At 43.5% G+C, this 25,016-nt stretch overlaps 1 protein-coding gene across 6 annotated transcripts in view; it reads right to left on the bottom strand.

The window, feature by feature from the left end:
* The window catches only part of TECPR2 (tectonin beta-propeller repeat containing 2), an 80,940-nt gene that overhangs the window by 34,920 nt on the left and 21,004 nt on the right, over positions 1-25,016 (bottom strand). For 5 of the 6 annotated variants that reach the window (XR_003756981.2, XM_029058552.2, XM_039912029.1 and 2 more), the window contains exons 6-16: positions 23,827-24,139; positions 22,059-22,182; positions 18,151-18,465; positions 16,152-17,140; positions 12,617-12,800; positions 10,771-10,944; positions 7,749-7,929; positions 6,326-6,467; positions 4,698-4,938; positions 3,627-3,716; positions 2,196-2,429 (exon numbers count right to left, since the gene is read on the bottom strand). Coding sequence is in view for 5 of the 6 variants with exons in the window: in XM_029058552.2 (XP_028914385.1) it covers positions 2,196-2,429; positions 3,627-3,716; positions 4,698-4,938; positions 6,326-6,467; positions 7,749-7,929; positions 10,771-10,944; positions 12,617-12,800; positions 16,152-17,140; positions 18,151-18,465; positions 22,059-22,182; positions 23,827-24,139 (2,987 nt within the window). In the remaining variant the exon portion in view is untranslated. The remainder of the gene's footprint in view (positions 1-2,195; positions 2,430-3,626; positions 3,717-4,697; positions 4,939-6,325; positions 6,468-7,748; positions 7,930-10,770; positions 10,945-12,616; positions 12,801-16,151; positions 17,141-18,150; positions 18,466-22,058; positions 22,183-23,826; positions 24,140-25,016) is intronic. The other variant, XM_029058571.2, reaches the window with a different exon arrangement.

The raw sequence follows: 25,016 nt of genomic DNA, 5'->3' as shown, positions 1-25,016 counted from the left end.
ATTCTGATTACTTGCTTGATAAATACTTTTATGTTTGACTCCCCAAATGGAATGTAAGGTCCCTGTGGTCAGGGAATGTGTCCCTTCTTCTGTTCTGTACTTCCCAAGATCTCTGGTACAGTCATTACTCCCAGTGGACACTCCACAAATATGAATCATACTTATTGAGTGCTTACTGTAGACAGAATATTGTACTACGCACTTAGGAGAGGACAATACAATAGAGGTGGTTAGACACATTCCCTGCCCACAATGAAATACTATTACCAGTTTACAAAAATCTCAGGACAGTCAGGCATTTTAAATGCCATCTCCCAAGATGAATGATTAATGTGGCCATCACCAGAGCATCAGCTGCCCAAGCCAAATGGACCGATTTCTCTCCAGCTCCACCCAGACCAACTGTCACTTCTCACCAAGCCCAACTCCGTCTAATAATCAATGGCAATTTACTGAGAGCTTGCTGCATGTGGAACGCTGTACTAAGCGAATGGGGGAGGTCAAGACAACCGAATAGGTAGACATGACCCCTGCACTCAAGGAGCTTACAGCCACCAGAGAGTCTCTTTGTTGACAAAGTCTGAGAGAGCTATATCATGAGTAAGGCTCTACTGACTGGAAAACTGAAATCTAACATCACACCAACAATTTTTCCAACAGCGAAGAGCTAAAAGGGTCATTGAAAAGTCATCTTGCCCTTAGATGGGATCTCTTACACAGATGAAAACCCAGTTTTAAAGAGTTCAGAAAAGAAAGATTTACCTACTGTAATGGGTTAGTCTTTGTGGACTGACTCTGTTGCACTTATTGTATTCACACAGGGGTGAAGGATTCTTTCAGCATATCTGTTAGATCATAAAATACTTGAGGGCTGAGGATTTGGTCTTTGACTTACTCTGTATCTTCCCATGCACGTTGGAGAGGCCTGGGCAGTGCTGATAATGTTCATTTTACTCTTTATACTCCAAAACCATTTCTTGTGCTCAGGGGCAAGTGTCCTGGCTACCAAACCAACAGTACCACTTCCTGGATTAGTAGGTAATCCCCTAATACATTTCTGTTTAGTCTGCAGAAACTATCAATCTATCAGTCATATTTACTGAGTGCCTACTGTGCGCAGAGCACTGTACTAGGCGCTCAGGAGAGGACGCTATAACAGAGTTGGTGACACGTTCCCCACCCACAGGGAGCTTACAGTCTAGAGAATAACAATTCTAATATGTTAAGAGCTTATTGTGTGTCAAGGACTATGACTAGAGCTGGGGTAGATAGAGGACAATCAGGTCCCACATGGGGCTCACAGTCTAAGTGCAGGCACTGAATCCCCATTAGGCAGATCATTCAATTCAATAGTATTTACTGAGCGCTTATTATGTGCAGAGCACTGTACTAAGTGCTTGGAATGTACAAATCTGCAACAGATAGAGACAGTCCCTGCCCAATGAGGGGTTTACAGATCAGGGAAACTGAGGTAAACAGAGGTTAAGTGACTTGCCCATGGTTCCCCAGCAAATAAGTGGCCGAGATTAGAACCCAGCCTAGGCCAAGCTGCTTCCAGTAATATTAAGATTTATTGTGAGGTCCTATTTGGTGCAATGCTCTGGGAAGTTCAAAACAAAGTGACACAAGGAGTTTTTTCTCTGTCAACAGGCTGCTCAAAACAAGGGGAAAACAACAGTATTTTTTACAAAGGCCTGTAGGAGACTCGGATGGACTCAACGGAATACAAAATTAAAGACTATTGAGACACGGCAAATATCTGAGGGTAAAATATAAACTTATACAATTTTAGAAATCTAAAAGTACATTTTCCTCTCTGTCATATTATCATGATTAATAATAATATTTAAGTGCTTACTATGTATCAAGCACCGTTATAAACGCTGGTATAGATATAGGTTAATCGGGTCAGACACAGCCTCCATCCCATATGGGGCTCACAGTCTAAGTGAGAGAGAGGTCAGATACTGAATCCTCAATTTACAGATGAGGATACTGAGGCCCAGAGAAGTGAAAATGACCCGTCCTAAGTCACACAGCAGCCATAAGGGGGATCCGGGATTAGAACTCAGATCTTCTGACGCCTAGGCCCGTGCTCTATCCGCTAGGCCATGCTGCTTTGTTGCTATTACGGTACAACTGCAGATATAAACAACTCTCTATAGCTGGAACCGAGAAAAACGAAGAAGTCGTACCTAGCTGAGAGAGATCCAGTCTCGTCCAGTGCATCCCCGTTGGGCAGCTTTTCGAGAGGGTCCTGATGAAAACCTGCCCCAGGCTATCTAAGCCCCAGATCGCGTCTTGGCAGGCTGAATAAGTCACCATTTCAGCATCGGGCGGGAGTTGCACAGTCGATGGCCGGAATTGTGGATTCTGGTCACTTATGCAGAAGAGATCCTTGCTGCTCTGGCACAGCCACAAAAAGCTTCCTGTGGGAAAAGGACCCAGGCCCATTGTTATGCCACTCTTCACAACACATTCATTCACCCTCGATGCAGGAGGAAACAATCGCTGTTGCCCTTTGCCCGGATTTCGGACAAATGACCTGACTTTGGAAATAGTGCTGGGAGCGGGGGGGTGGTCGGTAGCCAGGAAACTGGGTTCTTGCAACCGTCCTTCTAAATCTCGCTGTGCTGCCACATATTGATAGACAGGCTGGGGCGGCCCAGAGGAGAAGCCAGTTTGCAGCAACATGACAAAAAGGAACCTGCTCACCCGCTAGTAAAGAGGGGCACCAGAAATGCTTCTGAAAAAAGGATATGACATGGGCTGAAAAGACAGTATTATCTTACTGTAACTTTAAACACTTCATCATGATTTGGAAAGCCCTGAAGTAGAGCACTGCTGCCTGAGAGGAATTCATTATTCAGCCTGTTTAGGATTACCTTTTCATCCACAGTAAGACACATCCACAAAAATATCCCCTCACTGCTCCTTATATTCCAATTCTCCCCACACCTACATCCTGCCGGATGACAGCACTAGCCTTCATCCAGTTTGGGCCTCCTTCATCCTTGACTTTTTTTTTCCCCCACAACTATGAGAAGCAACATGGCCTAGTGGATAGAGCACAGGCCTGGAAGTCAGAAGGACCTGGATTCTAACCCCAGCTTTGCCACTTGCCTCTGTGTGACCTTGGGCAAATCACTAGACTTCTCTGTGCCTCAATTACCTCATCCATAAAACGGAGACTGATACTGTCAGTCCCATGTGGGACAAGGTCTGTGCCCAACTTGATTAGCTTGAATCTACCCCAGCACTTGGTACTCGGCTCTTAGTACAGTCCCTGGCACATAGTAAGCGCTTAATAAATACCATAATTATTGTTACGGTACCTGGCGCACATAAAGACTTAAATACCATTTAAATATAATAAAAACCCCTGGCCAAGCCACTTGAGGGTCCAAACAAGGGGACTTAACAAGGGGCAGAATCTCATCCTTGGCCTGGCCGACTGTCAATAACACAAGGAACAGAACTGTGCAGCCTGTTTCCATGTCTGGCTGGTCTGCTCAGCAAGACCATCATGCATGTCAAACCGGCCTCAAGCACTTATCAGGTGGAGCTGATTCCATTCCGCGGCCAACTTGTGCCATCGTTTTCTCAGCCAACCAGGATTCACCAACCTTCTTTAGTAGGCGCAGCTGAAGCCAAGACGAAAGCCCATTTTGTGGCAGAAGCGGTACCACGGGGAACAACGTTATTCCAGTAGGTTCCTGAAAAGAGTGAAAAGATCAACTGATTACCAGGGTTGGCACACAGACTATCTCTGGCAAAACTGATGGCCCCTGCCCCCGCAATTTTTTAAGTTAAACTCTGAATCATTTAGATTTTTACTTAGATCCCACATTTTAACCCCTTCCCTCCTTTCTCCTCTTTGCAAATTATTGCAGCGTCTGCTTCCCCCACTAGATTGAGAGCTCCTTGAGGGTCGGGATCATATCTACTAACTCTTTTATGCCCTCCTATGTGCTTAGTCCAGTGTTCTGGACAATGACGGGCTTACAGTCTAATCAATGACTTGATTAGAGCTGGACCTTTTAACACCGCTGACTTTTCCCTTCAAGAATCCATCATCCCTGACCCACTGGCCATTATTAATGCCAAACAAATTCAAGTCACTGTTGCTGAAAGCAGTAATAATCTAATCCCCTCTAGACTTTGAGCCCGTTGTGGGCAGGGATTAACTCTTGAGAAGCAGCATGGCTCAGTGGAAAGAGCCTGGGCTTGGGAGTCAGAGGTCATGGGTTCTAATCCCGGCTCCACCACTCGTCAGCTGTGTGACCTTGGGCAAGTCACTTTACTTCTCTGTGCCTCAGTTACCTCATCTGTAAAATGGGGATGAAGACCGTGAGCCCTATGTGGGACATCCTGATTACCTTGTATCTACTCTAGCGCTTAGAACAGTGCTTGGCACATAGTCAGCGCTTAACAAATACCAACATTATTATTATTATTTGCTATGTTGTACTTTCCAAGCGCTTAGTACAGTGCTCTGCACACAGTAAGCACTCATTAAATACGACAATGAATGACCGAAGACCAGACAGTTCACTTGGGGGTCGAAACAAATCTCTGAAGCTTCTTTTCCACAGATAATTTCTACCTCTATCCGTTTTGTCCCTGCATGCGAAATGTGTTTTAGAATGGAGTCGTCCATTAAAACCACCCTGGAGTAACCCAGGTCGGTCACTCACCTATTAGGCTTCCTTTAGAAACATGGAACTCGTTCTTGCCGGATGAGATCCAAACCCCACTGTTGTTGACACCCAGGAGGCTTGGTTGACACTGAAGCTGCTGGGACCAAAAGGCCATTCGGAGTTTGTCTGCCACCTTCTCCACTGGAGCCTGGGCTGCTGTCGCTACCGTGTGGGTTGCGTGGATGATCGTCTGGAACAGGCTGCACTGGTCGAACACCACGTAATCGGTAATGCTCACCTGGAGAAAACAACACGATCCCCACCACCGCTACCGTCAGCTCACTTACGAATCAATAATGGGCCATGAAATGTCCTCTAGACTGTAAACTCACTGAGGGCAGGGAACGTGTCTATTAACTCTGTTGTAACCCAGAGTTTCCAGGAGTCTCACGATACAATCATTTTATTTCTCAAATCCCAACTTCACAGATTCTGGAATAAGTGAGAAAGAACTCTTCCTATGCTTTGATGACAAGGCCACTCTGAGATGAACCTTCAGAAAGCCAGATGATCTAAGGACAGGTCAAATGACAATTCCTTTAGGCATAACATTTCTGGAAGCATTCCTGGGGTGGGTGGGGGACAGGAGGAAAAGGTGGGGGCGTGAACCTCTTTTTCCTAGAAATTGTCTTTAATCAAAGATCCTATTAGCAGTCTATTTTCACACATTTTCTCAAAATTTAATAAGTATCTGAAGCAGGATTTCAAAACTAGGCTTCCACATTTATTTAGCTGGAGCTAGTTTCTAACTTGAAAAGCAGTGACTATTTTAACTAAAAGCGTGCTGGAAGTTCATGTCCAAGGATGAAAATGAAGATGATGATAGTATTTGTTAAGCACTCATTCATTCATTCTCATGACAGCATTTATTGAGCTCTTACTGTGTGCAAAGCATGGGGTAGAGGGAAGCAGCACAGCAGAGTGGATAGAGCACGGGCCTGGGAATCAGAAGGTCATGGGTTATAATCCCTGCTCTGCCACCTGTCTGCTGCGTGGCCCTGGGCAAGTCACTTAACTTCTCTGTGCCTCAGTTACCTCACCAATAAAATGGGGATTAAGACTGTGAGCCCCATGTGGGCCAGAGGGTACGTCCAACCCAATTTGTGTGTATCCGTCCCAGAGCTGGTACAGTGTCTGGCACTTCGTAAGCGCTTAACAAATACCATACTTATTATTATTATTACTACTAAGCACATGGGAGAGTACAATTCAACAATAAACAGACACACTCTCTGCCCCCATTGAGCTTACAGTCTAGAGGGCGGGTTATCATCTACAGGGGACATACTATGTGCCAAGCACTGTACTAAATGCCAGAGTAGATACAAGATCATCAGGTCTCTCAGTCTAAGTAGAAGGGAGATACTGAATCCCCATTTTGCAGATGAGGGATCTGAGGCACAGAGAAGTTAAGTGACTTGTCCGAGGCCACGCGTCGATGTCATGATGCTGTTAAAGCATTCATGACGATATCATTCTGCAAGTCTTTAAAACAGTGATTCTGAATGTTACCTATTGAGTGCTCAACCTCTTCAGTCCCTTCTATAAATAAAGTAAAAAGGAGCTAGGATGGAGAAGAAGAAGCCACATGACCCGGTGGCCCTTTTGGATAGCTGAATGCCTACTTGCCACCAATGGTCATCATCTCCTTGCGGTTTCTTTGGAACAACACCAGTCCGGAACCACAGGTTGCCGTGGACGTCCAGAGCCCATATGGTCTGTTGGTCACCCAGAGTTATGCACACTGGTTCTAAAGCTTGCCTTTCACTGCCAAAACCAAAAGACAGACAGTATGCAATGAGATCATATATCTGACCACCCAATATTCACACAATCAAACCCTCTTTTACACTGTAAAATTGGGGATGGGAGGGGATAGCTAGATTACCATAAGAACAATGCAGCGTGGCTCAGTGGAAAGAGCCTGGGCTTCGGAGCCAGAGGTCATGGGTTCGACTCCCGGCTCTGCCACTTGTCAGCTGTGTGACTCTGGGCAAGTCACTTAACTTCTCTGGGCCTCAGTTACCTCATCTGGAAAATGGGGATTAACTGTGAGCCTCACGTGGGACAAGCTGATTACCCTGTATCTATCCCAGCGCTTAGAACAGTGCTTGGCACGTAGTAAGCGCTTAACAAATACAAAAACAAATACCAACATTAACAATGGGGGCTACCCTGAATTCAATCCAAATGCAAATTAGCAAACATGGAGAAGTAGATTTACAAGCCACAACCCCAACATCCTAGGTCTCACCTGCACACCTTATCAACTCATCATCGGTTTTAATTAGCATTTACTGTGTGCAGAACATTGTACTAAGCGCTTGGGAGAGTACATTACAATCTTCATCTAGTCCATTCCTCCTAAACCAGTGACCAAAATAGAGTGTAAAACATTTGGCCCTATAGCACTACAAATTCCATGCTTTAAGACCTTAACAAAGCTCTATATGTACATTTGTGTTTATATATATATATGTGTGTGTGTGCATGTATATGTATGTATGTATGTATATGTATATATGCATATATGCATGCATATGTGTATGTGTACATACGCACGTATATACAGATACATACATACATACATGTATGTATGTATGTATGTATGTATGTATCTGTATATATGCATATATGCATGCATATGTGTATGTGTACATACGCACATATATACAGATACATATATACAGATACATATATACACACACACACACACACACACATATATAAGAAGTCAGACATGGTAGAACACTTTCTTCCACTCAAGCCACAGTCCCCAAAATGCTCTCTAAACTAAATGCGAGGCAACATTATTTGTGCAGGCTGGGAGCATAATGTTCCATTTCCAGATCTTCTCATACACCAAGCCCCTAAAACTGCACTTAGCCCAAGACAACAGTGTTGCCAAGCTGAGGCCAGCCTTGAAAAACCTTCAAGAATCCAGCGGGGCAAGTGGGTTGTTCCCGCTCGCCTTCTGCTCGGCGGAAACAGAATAAGGTTTAAATCACAAGGCGCTGAATGAGCTGCTTACCGCTACCTTTTTATTACCTCACAATGTCACATTTCCACTGCTCCCCCTCAGGGCAGAAGCTACTCACTCCCTCGCGATACAACAGTGCCCGCTGCTCGCTCAGTGCCCACACCACATTGTTTCTAGCTGTGATCTGGGAGAGCGGATAGGGACAGTCGACTTTCACAGCTCTGGCACAGGGGCGATCCACGCTTAGACCTTCAGATAAAACAAACAAAATATACAGAAGGGAGAGAGAGGAGAGGAGAGCCCCAATTAACAATGCTTAAATATTTGCTTTATGATACCTTTAACACCACTGTATATTAACCTTTTTTTAAAAAAAAACAAACACGCCCCTACAGAGTTCAGAATCTGGGGAAAATCCCGAATAAACCCATTAGGTCTCCAGACGTCGTATGTGCACAAGGAACAAGAGAGGCAGCAGGGCCTCGTAGATAGAGCCCAGGTCTGGGAGTCAGAAAGCCCTTGGTTCTAACCCCGGCCCCGTCACGTGTCGGCTCTGTGACCTTGGGCGCGTCCCTTCACTTCTCCATGCCTTGGTTCCCTCGTCTGTAAAATGGGGATTAAGACTGTGAACACCGTGGGGGAAAGGGACTGTCTCCAACCTGGCTAGCTTCTATCTAGCCAGCGCTTAACAAATACCATAAAAACAACAACAACGAAACCAATGACGAGTCCAGGACGGCCTGCAGCCCAAAAGCCGCGTCGGGAGTTCTAAATGGAAGTGAGACAAGGAGACACATCCCAGGGACTAAGGCAGCGTGGCAGGACCAAGAAGCAGCGGCAGCAGCAGGTGAGCCACTCAGACTACAAGGACCAGAGCCCCCTGCGGACCAGACGGCTCTGTGGGCAGGAAGCCACAGTCATTAAGAGGCAAGGCAACCAGCTCTGCTCGGGGTTGATATCATCTGCCAGAACGCATCACCTAAGACCTGGTTCTCCCTTGACCTCGGCTTCCCCCATGGGACTCATTACCTTGACCTTACTCCCAGCCCCACGGACAGGCAGTGCCCAAAACTGCAGGTCCCTGGTTGTCTGCCTTTCCAGCTTCCGGTGAAGAAAACAAATATTTAAAACCATTGGGAACTGCAGGGAAGCTTGATTTAAGCTCTAGAGGATCTAAGCGGTTGGGTGCTACTCACTCCTTGCCTTCTCCTCCATCACTCCCATGTGGGATTTATTTTAACGCCTGTTTCACCTGCTAGACCGTAAATTCCTTGAGGGCAGGGATCCTGTTTCTACTGTACTCTCCCAAGTGCTCAGTACAGTGGTCTGCACTCTAAATCTCCAACACCTCGACTTAGGGCTAATGCCAAAAGTTGCTGTCGTTTCTGTCTTCTCATTGATGACGTTAACTTCCAGGCTTGGGCACTTGTAAGGTAGATTTTCATTTGATTCTTCGAGAGCTTTCAGATTTTTTAATGCCTGTTTCACTTGCTAGACTGTAAATTCCTTGAGGGCAGGGATCGTGTTTCTATTGTACTCTCCCAAGTGCTTAGAACAGTGGTCTGCATAGAGTGCTCAATCAATCCTATTGATTGACTGATTTTTTTTTTTAAATGATGCTTGCTATGTGCTTACTATGTGTCAAGCCCTGAACTAAGCACTAGAGTACATATACGATAATACATTGGACACGGTCCCTTCCCACCTGAGGCTCACAGTCTAAGCAGGAGGGAGTAGGATTGAACCCCCATTTGACAGCTTAGGTAACAGTCACAGAGAATAATAATAATAATTATGGTATTTGTTAAGCGCTTAACTATGTGCCAGGCACTGTACTAAGCGCTGGGGTGCATACAAGCAGATCGGGTTGGGCACAGTCCCTGTCCCATGTGGGGCTCACAGTCTCAATCCCCATTTTACAGATGAGGTAACTGAGGGCCAGAGAAGTGAGGTGACTTGCCCAAAGTCACATAGCTGACAAGTGGCCGAGCCGGGATTAGAACCCATGACCTCTGTCTCCCAAGCCCAGGCTCTTTCCACTGAGCCACGCTGCTTCTTACACTAAGTGACTTAACACTTAAGAGAAGTTAAGTGACTTGCCCAAGGACACACAACAACACAGCAGACAAGTGGCAGAGCCAGGATTAGAACCCAGTTTCTCTGACTTCCAGGCCGGTGTCTTTTCCACTAGGCCACGTGGCTTAACTTTGTGCTCTGTTTGATAATAATAATAATAATAATAATAATAATAATGTTGGTATTTGTTAAGCATTTACCATGTGCAGAGCACTGTTCTAAGCACTGGGGGAGATACAGGGGAAAGAGGTTGTCCCACATGAGGCTCACAGTCTTCACCCCCATTTTACAGATGAGGGAACTGAGGCACAGAGAGGTGAAGTGACTTGCCCACAGTCAAAGTGAAGTGACTTGCCCACAGTCACATGGCTGACAAGGGGCAGAGTCGGGATACGCTGTTTGGTTTACACTGCCCTATTGGCCAAAACCAACCTGATCCCTAAAATCACCCACGGTTTACTTTGTGCCAGTAACATGAAAACGCATCAGTATATATCTTTTCAGCGGGATTTCCTTTCGATCCACTTTCCGAGCGGTGTGGCCTAGTGGAGAGAGCACAGGCCTATGAGTCGGAAGGACCTGGGTTCTGAACCCTGCTCTGCCAACTGCTTGCTGTGTGACCTTGGGCTAGCCATGACTTCTCTGGGCCTCAGTTTCCTCAACTGTAAAATGGGGATATCTGTTCTCCCTCATACACATGTGGGAAAGGGACTGTGTCTGACCTAATTAACTTGTACCTGCCCCAGCACTTAGAAGAGTGTTTGACACATAGTAAACTTTTACCAAATACCATTTTAAAAATATATATGTATACATACACACACACACAGTATAGTTTATGGTCCTGAACAAAGTCCTAACAAGTGAGGATGCATTCCACCTAACCTGACTGGACAATCCATCCCCACGTTTAATCCATCAGTGGTATTTATTAAGCCCTAAGTGCAGGGCGCTGTACTAAGCACTTGGGAGAGTAGGGTACAACAGAATGAGCAGGCACTTTAAGACCTCTACCTGTTTGCAAATACAGGTCGCCATTTGTCCTGATGATCCAGGCGGTGTCATCGCTTAAAGCTACAAATACAGTTTGGGGCAGAGCTTCGTACCAGTGTCGCTTCCCTTTGATGGTCACTTTCCCGCAGGCAAACGCCTTGTTGGATTTCTGTTCGATCTTCCACAGAAGGGCCCCTAGAGGGAGAATTTGTTCAGAAAAAAACCAAGCCAAAAACCAATCACGGCACCTGGATTTTTCATCGGCTCCCGAAGTGGTAGAGAATATTAGATTTTTCTTTGAACGTTCATATTGTCTATTACGGGACACCAATACCATCAACTTGAATTAGTATTTCTGGGTGAAATTCCTCCACCCTCTATGGAATTTCCAGAGCTTTAAAATCATCTGCCCTCTTTTATGCACACAGCAAGGACCTCCTCACAGGGTCCTTATTTGGCAAATGAAATAAAAGGAAGCCTAGGGGTTAAAGGGCAGCTCAAAAGTCACTCAAGGGATTCATTGGCAAAGCCTACATCAGTGCTTCATTTCTGGAACCCCCTCTCTCTGGACCAATGTTTTAGCCATAAAACCTTGCTAGCGTGGAGAAACAGAAAATCCACTGTTATTCAGCATTTCTTTTATCCGCTTACCCATACTGAGATTTAAAAGCATGAGAAGTGCTTACTCAAAATATTTCAGTAATGGTGTCTGAAAATATGAACCTAATAGCAGCAATCACTTGGACTTAGAGAACTGCGCTCTGGAAATGGTAGAATACAGGAGGGTGTTTGAGGGTCAGGATCAGATGGACCAGTAAACTACCGCTCTGATATAACTATCTCCCTTGTTTAGACTGTGAGCCCGTCGTTGGGCAGGGATTGTCTCTATCTGTTGCCCAATTGCACACTCCAAGCGCTTAGTACAGTGCTCTGCACACAGTAAGCGCTCAATAAATACAACCGAATGAATGAATGGATGGATATAACTCCATGTTACACCCGAAGCAAATTATTGCCTCAAAGGATCTGGCCTTGCAAGAGTTAACTAAAAGGCAAATTGCAAGTGCTAAAAAAATGAAAGCACTCCAGAAATAGGCATTCCTAACAATACCGGCTTGTTCGCACTCTAATCAGACAGCGAGGTGTGCAGAAACGCACTGTGCCCTTTCTCTAGAATAGGCTGCAAACTGCCCCCTGTAAACTACCAATTCCAAGTCTATCATTCCAAAGGGAATCACCTTTACCTACTTTGGGCAAGTCCCTTCACCCCTCTGTGCCTCAGTTCCCTCATCTGTAAAACGGGGATTAAGACTGTCCCACGTGGGACAACCTGCTTACCTTGCATCCCCCCCACCCCGGGTGTTTAGGACAGTGCTTGGCACATCCTAAGCGCTTACCAAATACCATCATTATCATATGTATTGCTTAGGAAATAAGGAGGGCCCGGCCTTTATCGTGGCAGTTCTTGGCAACGAAAACGCAACCGGTTGAAGAGAAAGCAAATCAGAATATCACATCTCAGGCCGACTGTGCAGAACTCTAAATCTGCGTGCGTTTCCCAGTGTGTATACATCTTTCCGGTGGGTTACGCAGCTTGGCTCAGTGGAAAGAGCCCGGGCTTGGGAGTCAGAGGTCGTGGGTTCTAATCCCAGCTCCACCGCTTGCCAGCTGTGTGACTGTGGGCAAGTCATTTCACTTCTCTAGGCCTCATTCCCTCATCTGTAAAATGGGGATTAGAACTGTGAGCCCCACGTGGGGCAGCCTGATCACCTTGTATCCCCCAGCGCTTAGAACATTGCTTTGCACGTCGTAAGCGCTTAATATCAACATTATTATTATTATTACCCAAGGAGCCAGGGATTCTAACCTGAAGGTGATACTGCCACCTGCTGGACCGCATCTTCAAACTTCTGCCACCGAAGTCCGGCGCTAGGTAAACCGCTACAATACAGGCCGCCTCTGTAATCCAGACACCAAATATACTTCTCGGAGACGACCAGGCTGAGGATTCCATATCCGGGGCCAGAGTACCCCATCCAGCTCTCTGCAAACTAACGACTGGGGCGTCAGATCGGAGCCAGGCGTACTTACTTGCCGAAGACAAACGGGACACCGGCAAGCCGCGGGTCACGACGATGCCACACCGCCGCCGCCCAGGGATCCGGTCGACCGTGTTTACCGAGCGGTTACTGGGCACGGAGCACTGTGCTAACCGCTTAGGAGAGTACAATACAACAATATGAGAGACCCGCTCCCTGCCTACGGTGAGTTTAGTCAGTACTGTTGGACTCTCTAACCCGGGTTTCAACCCTCCCGTGATATAACCACCCTAGCCCCAGTATTATGGGGCAGCTTCTGACCTGGATTGAGATTAAGAGATCTCGAAGGAAGCTCTGCCCATAGTTCGGGTCAGAATTTCAGGGCGCGGAACAGACCCGGGAGCAGATAACCAGAAAAGTCATCGAACAGAAGTGGCAACATTTTAGAAACGGATGATGCAGATGCTAATGAGTTAACTGCCTCTCACTCGGAGGAATCATTGCCCAGTGAAGACCCCACTGCCTTCCAACAATCCAGTGCCTCATTGCACAATGCTGAAACAAATCAAGTAGTGGTTATGTTTTCTTGGTTTCTCCACCCCTTGCGTAAGATCTTGGAATTTAAAAGTTTTGCATCCATTTTCAAAAAAGGGGATGAATGTATATAAATGATTGAAGAAGATCCTAATGGAGAGGGGAATTCAAAGGTGCGGAGATGATCAGAAGCGTTATTCTGCCACAAAGTTCTTTCTTAAGGCAAAAGAGAAGGTAGCTGGCTAACCTTAATTGGATGAATTAGTCACTCAAGCTGACAGACCACTACCACAGTCAGCAGAACAAGATTCTACTTTCTGCAGACTCCTGCAAAGACTCATAATCCAATTTGCCAGTCAATTGATCTTGTCCAAAAAGAAGTCGGGGACTTTTGAGAAAACAGTACATTAGCCAAACAAATTTCTCCGGGCCCAAAGATAGACGCCTGAAGGACATTAGGCTAAAAGGAATTAGGAAGTAAGAAGTAGGAGATTTGATTTTATTAACTAGAACTGTAGTAGAGGACATTTTAAAGTCACTGATCCTGTGATCATCAGATGCATCAGCTAGTGAGGGTGCTATGGGCCGGTAAGAGTTCTGAACCTAAATCAGATAAAATCTGAAAGCTCTCGAAGAATCAAATGAAAATCTACCTTACAAGTGCCCAAGCCTGGAAGTTAAAGTCATTGATGAGGAGACGGAAACAACAGCAACTTTTGGCATTAGCCCTAAGTCGAGGTTTTGGAGGTTTAGATGGGGAAATATGGGAAATGATAAACCTGTCCACCACATCAATAAGGAATTTAATCAGAAACTCGTTACTTTTAAGCAAATACGTCACTGCCCTGCTGTGGTGAATTCACAGGAAGAAGAGGTGTCAGAACTCAAGTGACATAAGGGCAAGTACTTCAGGTTTAGGTGAGAGTCGCCTTTACCTAAACTGTGTTAATTCTCTCCTATTAAACCGCAAGTTTCTTGAGGGCCAAGATGAGGTCCTCTTTTTCCTTGACAATAGCCTGTTAAAAGGGCCAAGAAATGAACGGTGCCTGGCACTGAATACTCTGCTTGGCACTTATATATCTTTTATGCTCTCTATCTCTGTCATTGGTGATATGTGGATTTCTATCATTTTGGTTCATTTTACCAGTCCCATTAAATTGCAGATCACTTGAGGGTCAGGACCGGGTCCTGTTTTCTCTTTTGTAATTCCCACTAATGCCCCTACTGCTAAGCTGTGTGCTCAATATGTATGTAAGAAATCCTGGCAAATAAACCTAGCTCTAAGGTGCCTAAAAGTACAGGTGAGGGCTGATGGGACAGTTCAGTGAGGGCTCAAGTAAGCATTTATTCTGCTCGTGTAATGGTTTTGCTCGTGAAGAAGTTTTTGTAGCAAAACTGCCTGGACCAGGAAAGCAGCATGGCCTAATGAACAGAGCCTGGACTGGGGAGTCAGAAGCTGTGGGTTCTAATCCCGACTCTGCCATATGTCTCCTGTGGGACCTTGGACAAGTCACTTAACTTCTCTGTGCCTCAGTTACCTCATCTTTAAAATGAGGATTAAGACTGTGATCCCCATGTGGGGCAGGGACTGTGTCCAATCTGAATATATGTATCTACTTCAGGGCTTAGAAACAGTGCTTGGTACATAGTAAGTGTTCAACAAATGCCCCAGTAAAGATAATGCCCTGTGTTGTTTAGGTTTTCAATAAAACCATAATGAAGACGATGAAAGCATTCTTAGTTAATGCTGCATCTGACAGAGTCTGTCCAGTAACATGAACGACGTCACATTAAAAACCACCAATAAAGCATGAAAGACTCTTCTTAGACAAGCAAGGTATCACCCATGGTTTCGGCAAGGCTGTGACTCCTTTGACAACAAATGGTTGGTTTTTTAATCAAATCTATTTCAACATTCTTTAGGCACTCAATAAAAACATGATAATGAAGATGATGAAAGCATCCTTAATTAATGTTACATCTGACCAGGAGTCTGCTCAGCAACATGAATGAAGGCACATTAAAAACATCAATAAAGCAGGAACGACTTCTTAGACAAGCGAGGTGTCAACTCATGGTTTCAGCTAGGCAGTGATTCGCTCAACAACGAATGGCTGGTTTTTAAATTAAATCTTTCTTTTTTAATGATACCTGTTAAGCGCTTACTATGTGCCAAGCACTGTACTCAGTGCTGGGGTGGATACCAGCAAATCGGATTGGACTCAGTCCATTTCCCAGGTGGGGCTCACAGTCTCAATCCCCATTTTACAGGTGAGGTAAATGACGCACAGAGGAAGTGAAGTGACTTGCCCAAGGTCACACAGCGGACAAGTGGCAGAACCGGCATTAATAATAATGATGTTGGTATTTATTAAGCGCTTACTACGTGCAAAGCACCATTCTAAGTGCTGGGGGGATACAAGGTGATCAGGTTGTCCCTCATGGGGCTCATAGTCTTCGTCCCCATTTTACAGATGAGATAACTGAGGCGCAGAGAAGTTAAGTGGCTTGCCCAAAGTCACACAGCTGACAAGTGGTGGAGACAGGATTAGAACCCATGACCTCTGACTCCCAAGCCCATGCACTTTCCACTGAACCATGCTGCCATGACCTTCTGACTCCCAGGCCCGTGCTCTATCCACTACACCACGCTGCTTCTCTATTTCAACGGAATTGCTCGGAAAGAGAAACAGGTGCTTATTTTCCCCAAAGCTTATCTTTATTTCAGACATCAGTTCTGCGCAAGGGAATGATTTACCTCAAAGAATGATAGAAAGGTAGTGCAGTCCACTTGACTATTTCCCCTGGTCGCATTCAATAAAAACCCACCTGATCTGATTTCATCAATCCAGCTTCCTCGAGGCCCGTTCTTGTCATATCTTGGAGAGAGAGACTGCTACCAATTTCTGCTACGCTAGTCTCAGAAGATGAATAGGGCAATCCACGACCATAGATGTCCTCTTCATCACTGGATGTGAAAACCTGCTCCAGTCTAGAATCTCCCGCATTATTTGCCAGGGCAGGAATCTGGCTATTAGATTTGATTCCAACGCTGACCGAGTGAATTTCACAAATTGTATGCTCTTTCCAACAAGCGTTTTTTTCAGTGAGCTCAGGCTGGGAGCTGGAGTTGAGGTTTCCTGGGGCCATGGGTACGAGAACACACTCTGGCTCTTCTGACTTCTCCACATCACTTCCAACACTTCCCCTCTTGGCAAGGGATTTTTCCATTTGAAGCACGGTCCTACAACTTGAAGGCACTGCCTGGATATCAAGGAGGTTCATTACTGAAAAAGTCCTTTTGGCATGGAAAAGTTTCGTTTCATCCAAAGTTTCGTTTGCTCTTTGTTGTTCGGCAAAGTCATTCTGATCGGAGAAGAGTGACTGTCTGTCATCTGCAGTAGACGGTCTTTGTTTACATTCTATTTCTTCATTTTCTCCTAAATCTTCTGTAAGGGCCAGGCGCAAATCGGATACCAAACTATCTGTTTCCACTTCGCTTTCATGGGTACGCTGTGGTATTTTGTTTATACTTTCTCTTTCTTCCACCGCCAAATCGAGAGCAGACTCAGGAGTACCCAGCACACTAAAAGTTTCTGAGCCATTATTGCCCTGTGTGGCATTGAGGGATTCTCCTTCAAAGGTGCTGTCCCGATCAAGAGAAGTGGTACTCAACTGATCTGTACTGCTGCCTGGGAAACTTGAAGCTACAGAAAACAGGTCTGTGGTCGAAGAGTTTGGACTATCCCCCGAATACTGATGCTCATAACAAGGTGTGCCTTCAAGGGAGCTGAAATGGGGCTTCCTGGTACCGCTTTCTACGAGACCAAAAAAAAAAAAAGAGAAAATGGTTAATAAGAAACCCTTACACTCCATATGAAGAAATTTAAAAACTATCATTTAGCTGTTGCAAACAAGGAAATTCATCTTACAAAAAGCAGAACTGCTCAGAATTTTTCAAATGAACTAGAGTATTATTTGGTTAGGCAGAGAACTCTTAAATGTCCACAGTCTGTGTTCAGAACCCGGTAATATCACAAACTCATTCTTATTGTACTCACTAATAGAGACCTCCAAGGCCTCATGAAAGTGTGAATTCTAATGCAAAAACCAGTGAAAGAACAGAGCATTCTGATGGTATTACAAACTTAATTCTTTTCCTGATTAAAGCGCTTAAAATCTCAACAACAGGCTAAGCATTCTTTACTTTCAATATGGTGACCCTGTTAATTGAAATAAGGCACTGATCTTCAAACTACTACAATGTATTTGGGGTCAGAGGATAAAACATGGCAATAATTAGAAAAAAATGTTCAAGATTAATCCTTTTCTTGGAAATACTGCCACCAGCAAATGAAAAAGTTTAAATGTGAACAAATACGAAGTATTTTCAAGTTCACAAAGACTGTCCCCCTTGGACATTTATAGAAATTTCTTGCCAAGTAAATACATTCTATGCATGATTAAACCAAAGAACAAGGCATAAAACTGAAAACAAATCCAAAGGCTCCCAAAACAGTGCTTTAGCTTGGAGGCACTCAATAAGCACCTTTAATGCTGCACAGTATTCTTAAAAGGAACAGGTTCATTACATTAGAGCATTTTCCAAAACACCTGAAAGACCACAAGCATAGGTTAATTAACTACTCCAGGTCAATGACAAACTTTCAACAAGAGGTATTTTCTTCAGCAAGTACACAGATGCTACTCTCCTGAACAATAAAAAGACTAAATTTGTAAGTTGTTTGGATACTACTGGCATCATCATGGCTGGTGGGATTTTTGACCGAAAGAGCTAGCCTGCAGTGTGTTATAAACATCACAATACCTTGTCTTTTCTTTCTCTTCTTTTTCACCTTGATAGGCTTCACGATAAGCTCTTGGTCGAAGTCTTCCGAGCTAATTATACTGAATCTCTGGGAGGAAGGCAGATTTTCTTTCGAGGCTTCAGAGGATGCTTGATCTCCGGTTGTCATGAAACTGGAGCCACTGTCCACCGAATTTACCGAACTGCTCCTGCTTCTTGATTCACTCACTATAGACGAGCCCCTGGGCCTTGTTTCTCCGCTTAAGGTTCCTAGCTTATCGAGACTTTGAATGTGGAGTTTTTCTGAGCATGCCATTACTTCAAGACCATCTCTCACTGAAAAAAGAAGAGATTAATTTCATTTCTTGTTATTTGTAGAAAAAAATCACCAATGCTATATGTAGGTATGTTGGGCTATGAGCTTGGTGACACTCAGTAGTCCTTAAGTTCCATTTGAAACTAATAAAACAAAATTAATCATGAAGATTAAACGTTTAAAGGGACAATACCTACCAAAAGGCTACAAAAATAACTTTTTTTCCTGGGGAACTGGCCTGCCAAAACCAATAAAACTATTTGTTATTCTGGTATAGTGGTTTTTGTAACTGGATCAATACTAAGGAATTAAAGAGCATTTTCTTCTAGCTTCTATTTATGATTTAGTTATAACAGAATTGCCTGCGCATTATGAAAGAACAGAGAGTGATCAAATATTTAATTTGCTGCTGCATTTTAGGAGCATTATAAGTATTATGTCACAAATAATAGTACCCTGCACTTATATTTTGACTGCTTATATAGCACACATTTATAGGGAGGTGAACCTTCAGTAATAAAAACAAAATCAAGCCTCACTACATCCCCAAAAGATTATGGGCAGGAGTTATACATCAGTTTTCTAATGTAAAAACCAAGACACAGAGAGGCCTATTCTCATCCAATATCACACAGAAAAACAGTGGCAAAATGAGAATGAAAATGAATAGTTTAGATCTTAGTCCACTCTCCATTAGGCTAGGTAAGCACTTTAGAGCAATTGATCTGTGGTATTTTGAGCGCTCACTATGTGCAGAGCAATGATCTGAGAATTTAGGAGACTATAACCCAAGGGATTTCAGAAGAATAAATAATCACTGATGGCCAGGTTTCAAAGGGATCTTCCCGGGCAATGGTATGAAGGTGCGCAATCGATCCATGGTATTTTGAGCGCTCACTATGTGCAGAGCACTGTCCTTATAGCTTAAGAGACTACAACTCAGGAGAATTCAAAAGAATAGTCACGGAAGGCCAGGCTTGAGATAGAAGGGATCTTCCCGGGCAATGGTCTGAAGGTGCACATAAAGGGCTGGCAAAACCTTCTTCCCACTCTCCCAGCCGAGCATACCCTGATTCCAGTTCCTTCAGATAGGGTCAGGAACCCAGCCAACCATTAAGCTTTAAGTCAGGACCTGGCTGTGATCACTATGGCCTCTGGCAACAAACCAATCAGCCGTTGGGGCAGAATGATCCTCAATCCCTGCTTTCAGATGACATTATTCACCCACTAGGGCACCAAGAGTTCATTTATTTCATGCAAAAATACTGAAGGTTTTTTAAAATTAGTCTTATGGGTTGAGTTTCTGGTATAACAATCTACCAGATATGCTCGAAATCACCAAGGTCTAATTTCATTCAGTTGCAATTTCAGACCTAAGTTACATTTATCATTCATTATTTATAGAAATGGAATTGACTATTTTTTTAGAGCTAAATTCAGCTGTTACTCATTTGGCTTCTGGACTTTCTTGTAGAGTCAAAGGGCTTTCTCCGTGGACTATTAGCAACTTCGGTTCCCTTTTGTTGGCTGCCTGTTTTCTATTGTTTTAAATCACAAAGATCTCCAGGAAAGGAAACAATTGCAAACGATCAATCATTCTATTCAAGTTTACCTAATGTTATGGTTTGCATATCCAAAGAGGCAGCTGTTGAGCTGGATTTTCCACTCCCCAAAAGGCTCACTATCAAAGTTTTAGGAGAAAAGTTGTCTGCATTAAACCCTAAATATGTTAATGCCCCCCCTTCCAAGATTAAGTATTCATCCAATACTATTTTTTGAGTACCTACTAAGCACTGTAATTAACCACTAAAAAGCTTAGCAAAGGGACATGCACCCAGTGAGCTCCCAACTTTAGCTGTTGGGGTTGCCAGGAATAGCTAGATGATGCCTATAATGGAATTTGAGACTCGTAAGGAAAGAGCTGATTGGGGTGAAGGTGCAGTCACATAATGATGTACTCTGGATAGCCAGCAACAAAAACTGATGGTGTGTGGTTTGTTCAGTTCCTAGAACCAGCATTTGTGTGGTTAAAATAAAAAACAAAAACAAAAAAAACAACAAACATCCACATAAATGTGAGCCTGTTGTGGGCAGGGATTGTCTCTCTCTGTTGTCGAACTGTACATTCCAAGCGCTTAGTACAGTGCTCTGCACATAAGAAGTGCTCAAAAATACGATTGAATGAATAAATGGGCTAGATCAGAAGAGATCTGCCTCTCTTGTGGGGGCAGAGAGGATGATGAAGAAGGAAAGAGGCTGACAGAAAAGCAGTTTTAAGCCACTTTGAAATCGAGTTCCACAGTACTACTTTAGGATCCGCGGCTTCTCAGCTTCTTGCCCCTTTGCTTCCTTTTAACTCATTTTTTCTGTTAGGACTTTAGTGGCCAGATAAAATGTACTGAAGAGGCTAGATAATAAATGCATTTGTTAAATGCTTACTATGCGCTAAGCACTGGGGTAGATACAGGGTAACCTTGTTGGACATAGTGCCTGTCCCAAGTAGGAGGGCTGACCAGGCTTTAAATCCCCATTTTACAGATGAGGAAACTGAGGCACAAAGAAGCCCAGTGACTTGTCTCCAGTTACACAGCAGGCAAATGGCAGAGCTGGGATTAGGACCCAAAATAAATAATTCTATTTATTTATATTGATGCCCGTTTACTTCCATTGATGTCTGTCTTCCCCCCTCTAGACTGTGAGCCCATTATGGGCAGGGACTGTCTCTCTTTATTGCTATATTGTACTTTCCAAGCACTTAGTACAGTGCTTGGAACACAGAAAGTGCTCAATAAATATAATTGAATGAATGAATGAATGAATGAATGAATGAATGAATGAATGAAAGGTATTTTGACTCCCAGACCTCACCTCTTACCACTTGGCCACGCAACTACCCAAAGCTTTGTAATAATGTTCTTTGGTGAAAAAAACTTCCTTTAGGAATATCATTTTTATCACACTTGCAAACTGGACAGAGCCCTCTTCTCAGTGCCAACCTCTCCTTAGTTGCTCCAGAGCCACAGTGCCAAAATAAAATGAACCAATTGTACCACTGGGACTGCCTTTGAGCCAATCCCCCAGGGATACTGCACATCCACCTGATTCACAGGGGTTCCCTGGGAGCACAGGACTGCTCGAACCCAAGGCAACAGCTGCCAATCACACCGAATCTGAAGCCAATCAGGAGATCAGAAGAAGGATGCATTCTTAAGGAGGGTTTCCCAGGCTCCACAGGTTCAACTTAACATTTTTTAGCTCTGGTATAGTGAAGGGAGATCAAAATGACTAACTCCCATGGTTACAAATGAGACCATTTGTCTGTATCATTGAGCGATATGAGGGAACTATCAACTTTCTTTACATTTAGTTCTTTGAACTGCCAGGCTGCTTGTCTCATGTAAACTCTGAAACTTGGTCAGACTCTGTTCAATTGAAGTTCTTCTCTAAGGTGTCTTTGCAAGCAATAAATGGGTGGATGTATTTTACATAGAAAACATTTGTATTTGGCTGTTGTAATTTCTTCAAAAACCCAGGATGAGAATGTTAGCAATGTACTCAATACAATGAATAATTTTCTATAACTGGTAAATAACAGTTTCTAATGAATACTAACCTAGTCCTTCGGGTCTACTTGAAATTCTTATGATGTCCCTATCCCCTTTTAAGAGAAAGATTTCATTTTCAGTACAGGATACGGACACAATATCACCTGATCCTTCCAAACCTGCAATTGTTGCCTGTCAAAAAAACAAACAAAACCACAATCACATGTGTAGAATTCTCTCAACAAAGTCAAACAATAACCCTGTGCTCAACTGCAATAAATATTTTTCAGAGAAAATCACAAAGTAATGCAACAAAAATCTTAATTATACCCACAGAGCACTTCCAAAAAGCACAGTCCTGGAGAAGTAAATTCTCTTTAGATATAGGGACAAGATGTTGTTCAAAGCCCCCTTGAGATCTATATGTTATGAGGAATTTGAAACCAAAGCTCTAAATTTCTGAATCCTCGCCCCCAATTTCCAGTACATTCCTGGATCTACTAGAATGGATTACTCAGATGCAATTGTAGAGATGAGCTCAGATTCAAAGATACTGTAATTTTTTCCTAATATTAATGACAATTCAGAAGCTACATTATTTACTGATTCCTATCCCTCAGGGACCATTGCTATAAAGAGGTACATTTTGCAGCTGAAGTTCACTTAACTTTAAGATGGTTTATATGCCTTAGTTTCTCCATCTATAAAATGGAAAAAAAATAAGAACCCTCCCCCCCAGAAAAAGATGCTGGTAAAGCCCTGTGAGATTCTTTGATGAAAGGTTTTTAATGGGTGATTGCAAAGTATAACATCATTAATTACACAAAAGCTCCTGGATTTAAAAGGGACCCTTGGGAGAACAAAGAACTATATTCTGAACTCTTCCATGAGTAAGGAATTTTTTTATGGCATTTGTTAAGCACTTACTATGTGCAAGGCACTGTACTAAGCTCTGGGGTAGATACAGGCTAATCAGGATGTACACAGTCCATGTCCCTTTTGGGATTTACATTCTTAATCTCCACTTTACAGCTGAGGAAGCAGGCATAGAGAAGTGAAGTGACTTGCCCAAGCAGACAAGTGGTGGAGCCTGGATTAGAACCCAGGTCCTTCTGATTCCCGGGCCCAAACTCAATGCACTAGACCATGCTGCTTCTTTAGTAGGGATGATTACTACACAGACATATCAGGCTTAACATAACAGGTAGAACTGATAATGAAGATGGTTAACCAGGCTCAAAAAAGGGAAGAAGCCAAGTTTTTTTGAAGGAACAAAAAAGTCAACAAAAGACATCTTCACTTTTTGTCTGGGAAAAAGAAGGTATGAAAAGGAGCACAATGGGGCTGGGGGAGAGACCATTTTTCCTGTGGTTCTGCTTTCAGTTTCAGTGCCACCAAGACCCTGTAATCAAGGAATATTTCCAGAAAATGCTCCCAAATTACCATCTGCTCATGATCTTCTGTTATGCTCCCTTAAACTGGTGGATCATTTCTCTTCTGTCCATAAACAGTTCACAGGCTCCAGCAGAGTTTAAAAGATTAAAATCTTTATGACTTTTGAAAACTCACATGAAACATACATGTAATCATCATCTTGGGTAATTAAGTCATTGCTGTGACTACACCCAACTAATAAATATCAATTACACCCAAAAAATAAATATCGGGCAAAGCTTTATTCTGCCTCACGGTCTCGAAGGCAAAGAGTTTTCCCATTAAAGCCAACACTTTTCCTCTCATCATCACAGGAGAATTAGGGCTGAATGAGAGCATGTAGTCAGTAGAGCCTTTCCCAAGCTTCGGAAAGCAAAATACATGAGCGGGAAATTAACCAACCTGATTTATAGTATCTAATAAATAGATACTGTATTCATTCCAGCTCAACACCCAGCCTTCTTGAAAGAAGCATGAAACAAGGCCCAGGTGCTTCTCTTGAACGCCGCAACTTCTGTTGTCACTGCTCTCCAGCCGAGGATACAGTTCAAATGGTTTCACTCCTTCGGCAAATACGTCCTTTAATATAAACGTGGCCTGCACAATTCCGTGGGCATCAGATTTCCACAACCGTAGCCCAGGTCTCGAGGCATATAATGTGAGGTCGCTTTGCTTACACAGCCCTGGGATAAAGCAAGCTCCAAACTTCCCACTGCTAAAATTTGAAAATAAGAAAACAGAAACCAGAAATTTGGTTTAGGGTATTGTCATGCAGGTCTGTTCTTTGTCTCAAGCCATTCTGAGTGGGCAAATACCTATACTTAGGTTGGTTTTATCTTGTTTTCCTCTTACAACAAAGGCAATTAATTCGTTAGCTTCATTTTGTCTTAATCATGCCTTTTCTTGTTTATTTTCTAAGGGAGAGTGGCAAAGACATTTATTTTCATTTTTTTACTCTTCTTTCTGCAGCTATCTACTGTTCTTTTTCTTCTTCCACATCATAATTTTCATTCTTGGGCTCTTTCCCTCTCCATATTGTTGTCTCCACTTTGTCATTCACCTTCTCTATTCCTTTTACCACCCCCCAACTCCACCATCCGACTCTGTATCCCTCTGTCCCTTTCTCATTCATTCAATCGTATTTATTGAACACTGTGTGCAGAGCACTGTACTAAGCGCTTGGAAAGTACAATATAGAAATAAAGAGAGACAATCTGGACCTCTTATTTCACTTATACCTTATCTTGCCCATGTACTAACTTGTAAGTAACTTGCCCAGACCTTTGTGATTCTAAGAAAATTTACATGTGTATTTAAAATAGTTTGTGGTTACACATTTGGATCTGGTTTAGCATACCCCTTATCTCTCCTTGTACTTTCAACTAAACTTCTTTGTCTAAATTCTGAGTATTTGGGTACCAGAAACATTTCACAGGTTTCTCCCACAATAATTCTGGGAAACCCCCTCTCATTGAATATCACTTAAAAAGTAATTTACAGGCCTATGGCTTGGAATCGTGATCCAAGGGATCATAACGAACTTAACGGGTCCAAAAGTAATCCACAGCCAGTAATACTAAGCCTCTTGTTTA

Source organism: Ornithorhynchus anatinus, chromosome 1, assembly GCF_004115215.2.
Source record: "Ornithorhynchus anatinus isolate Pmale09 chromosome 1, mOrnAna1.pri.v4, whole genome shotgun sequence".
Lineage (NCBI taxonomy): Eukaryota > Metazoa > Chordata > Mammalia > Monotremata > Ornithorhynchidae > Ornithorhynchus > Ornithorhynchus anatinus.
Note: the sequence above shows the minus strand (reverse complement) of the source record. Positions and strands in the feature narration are given on the sequence as shown.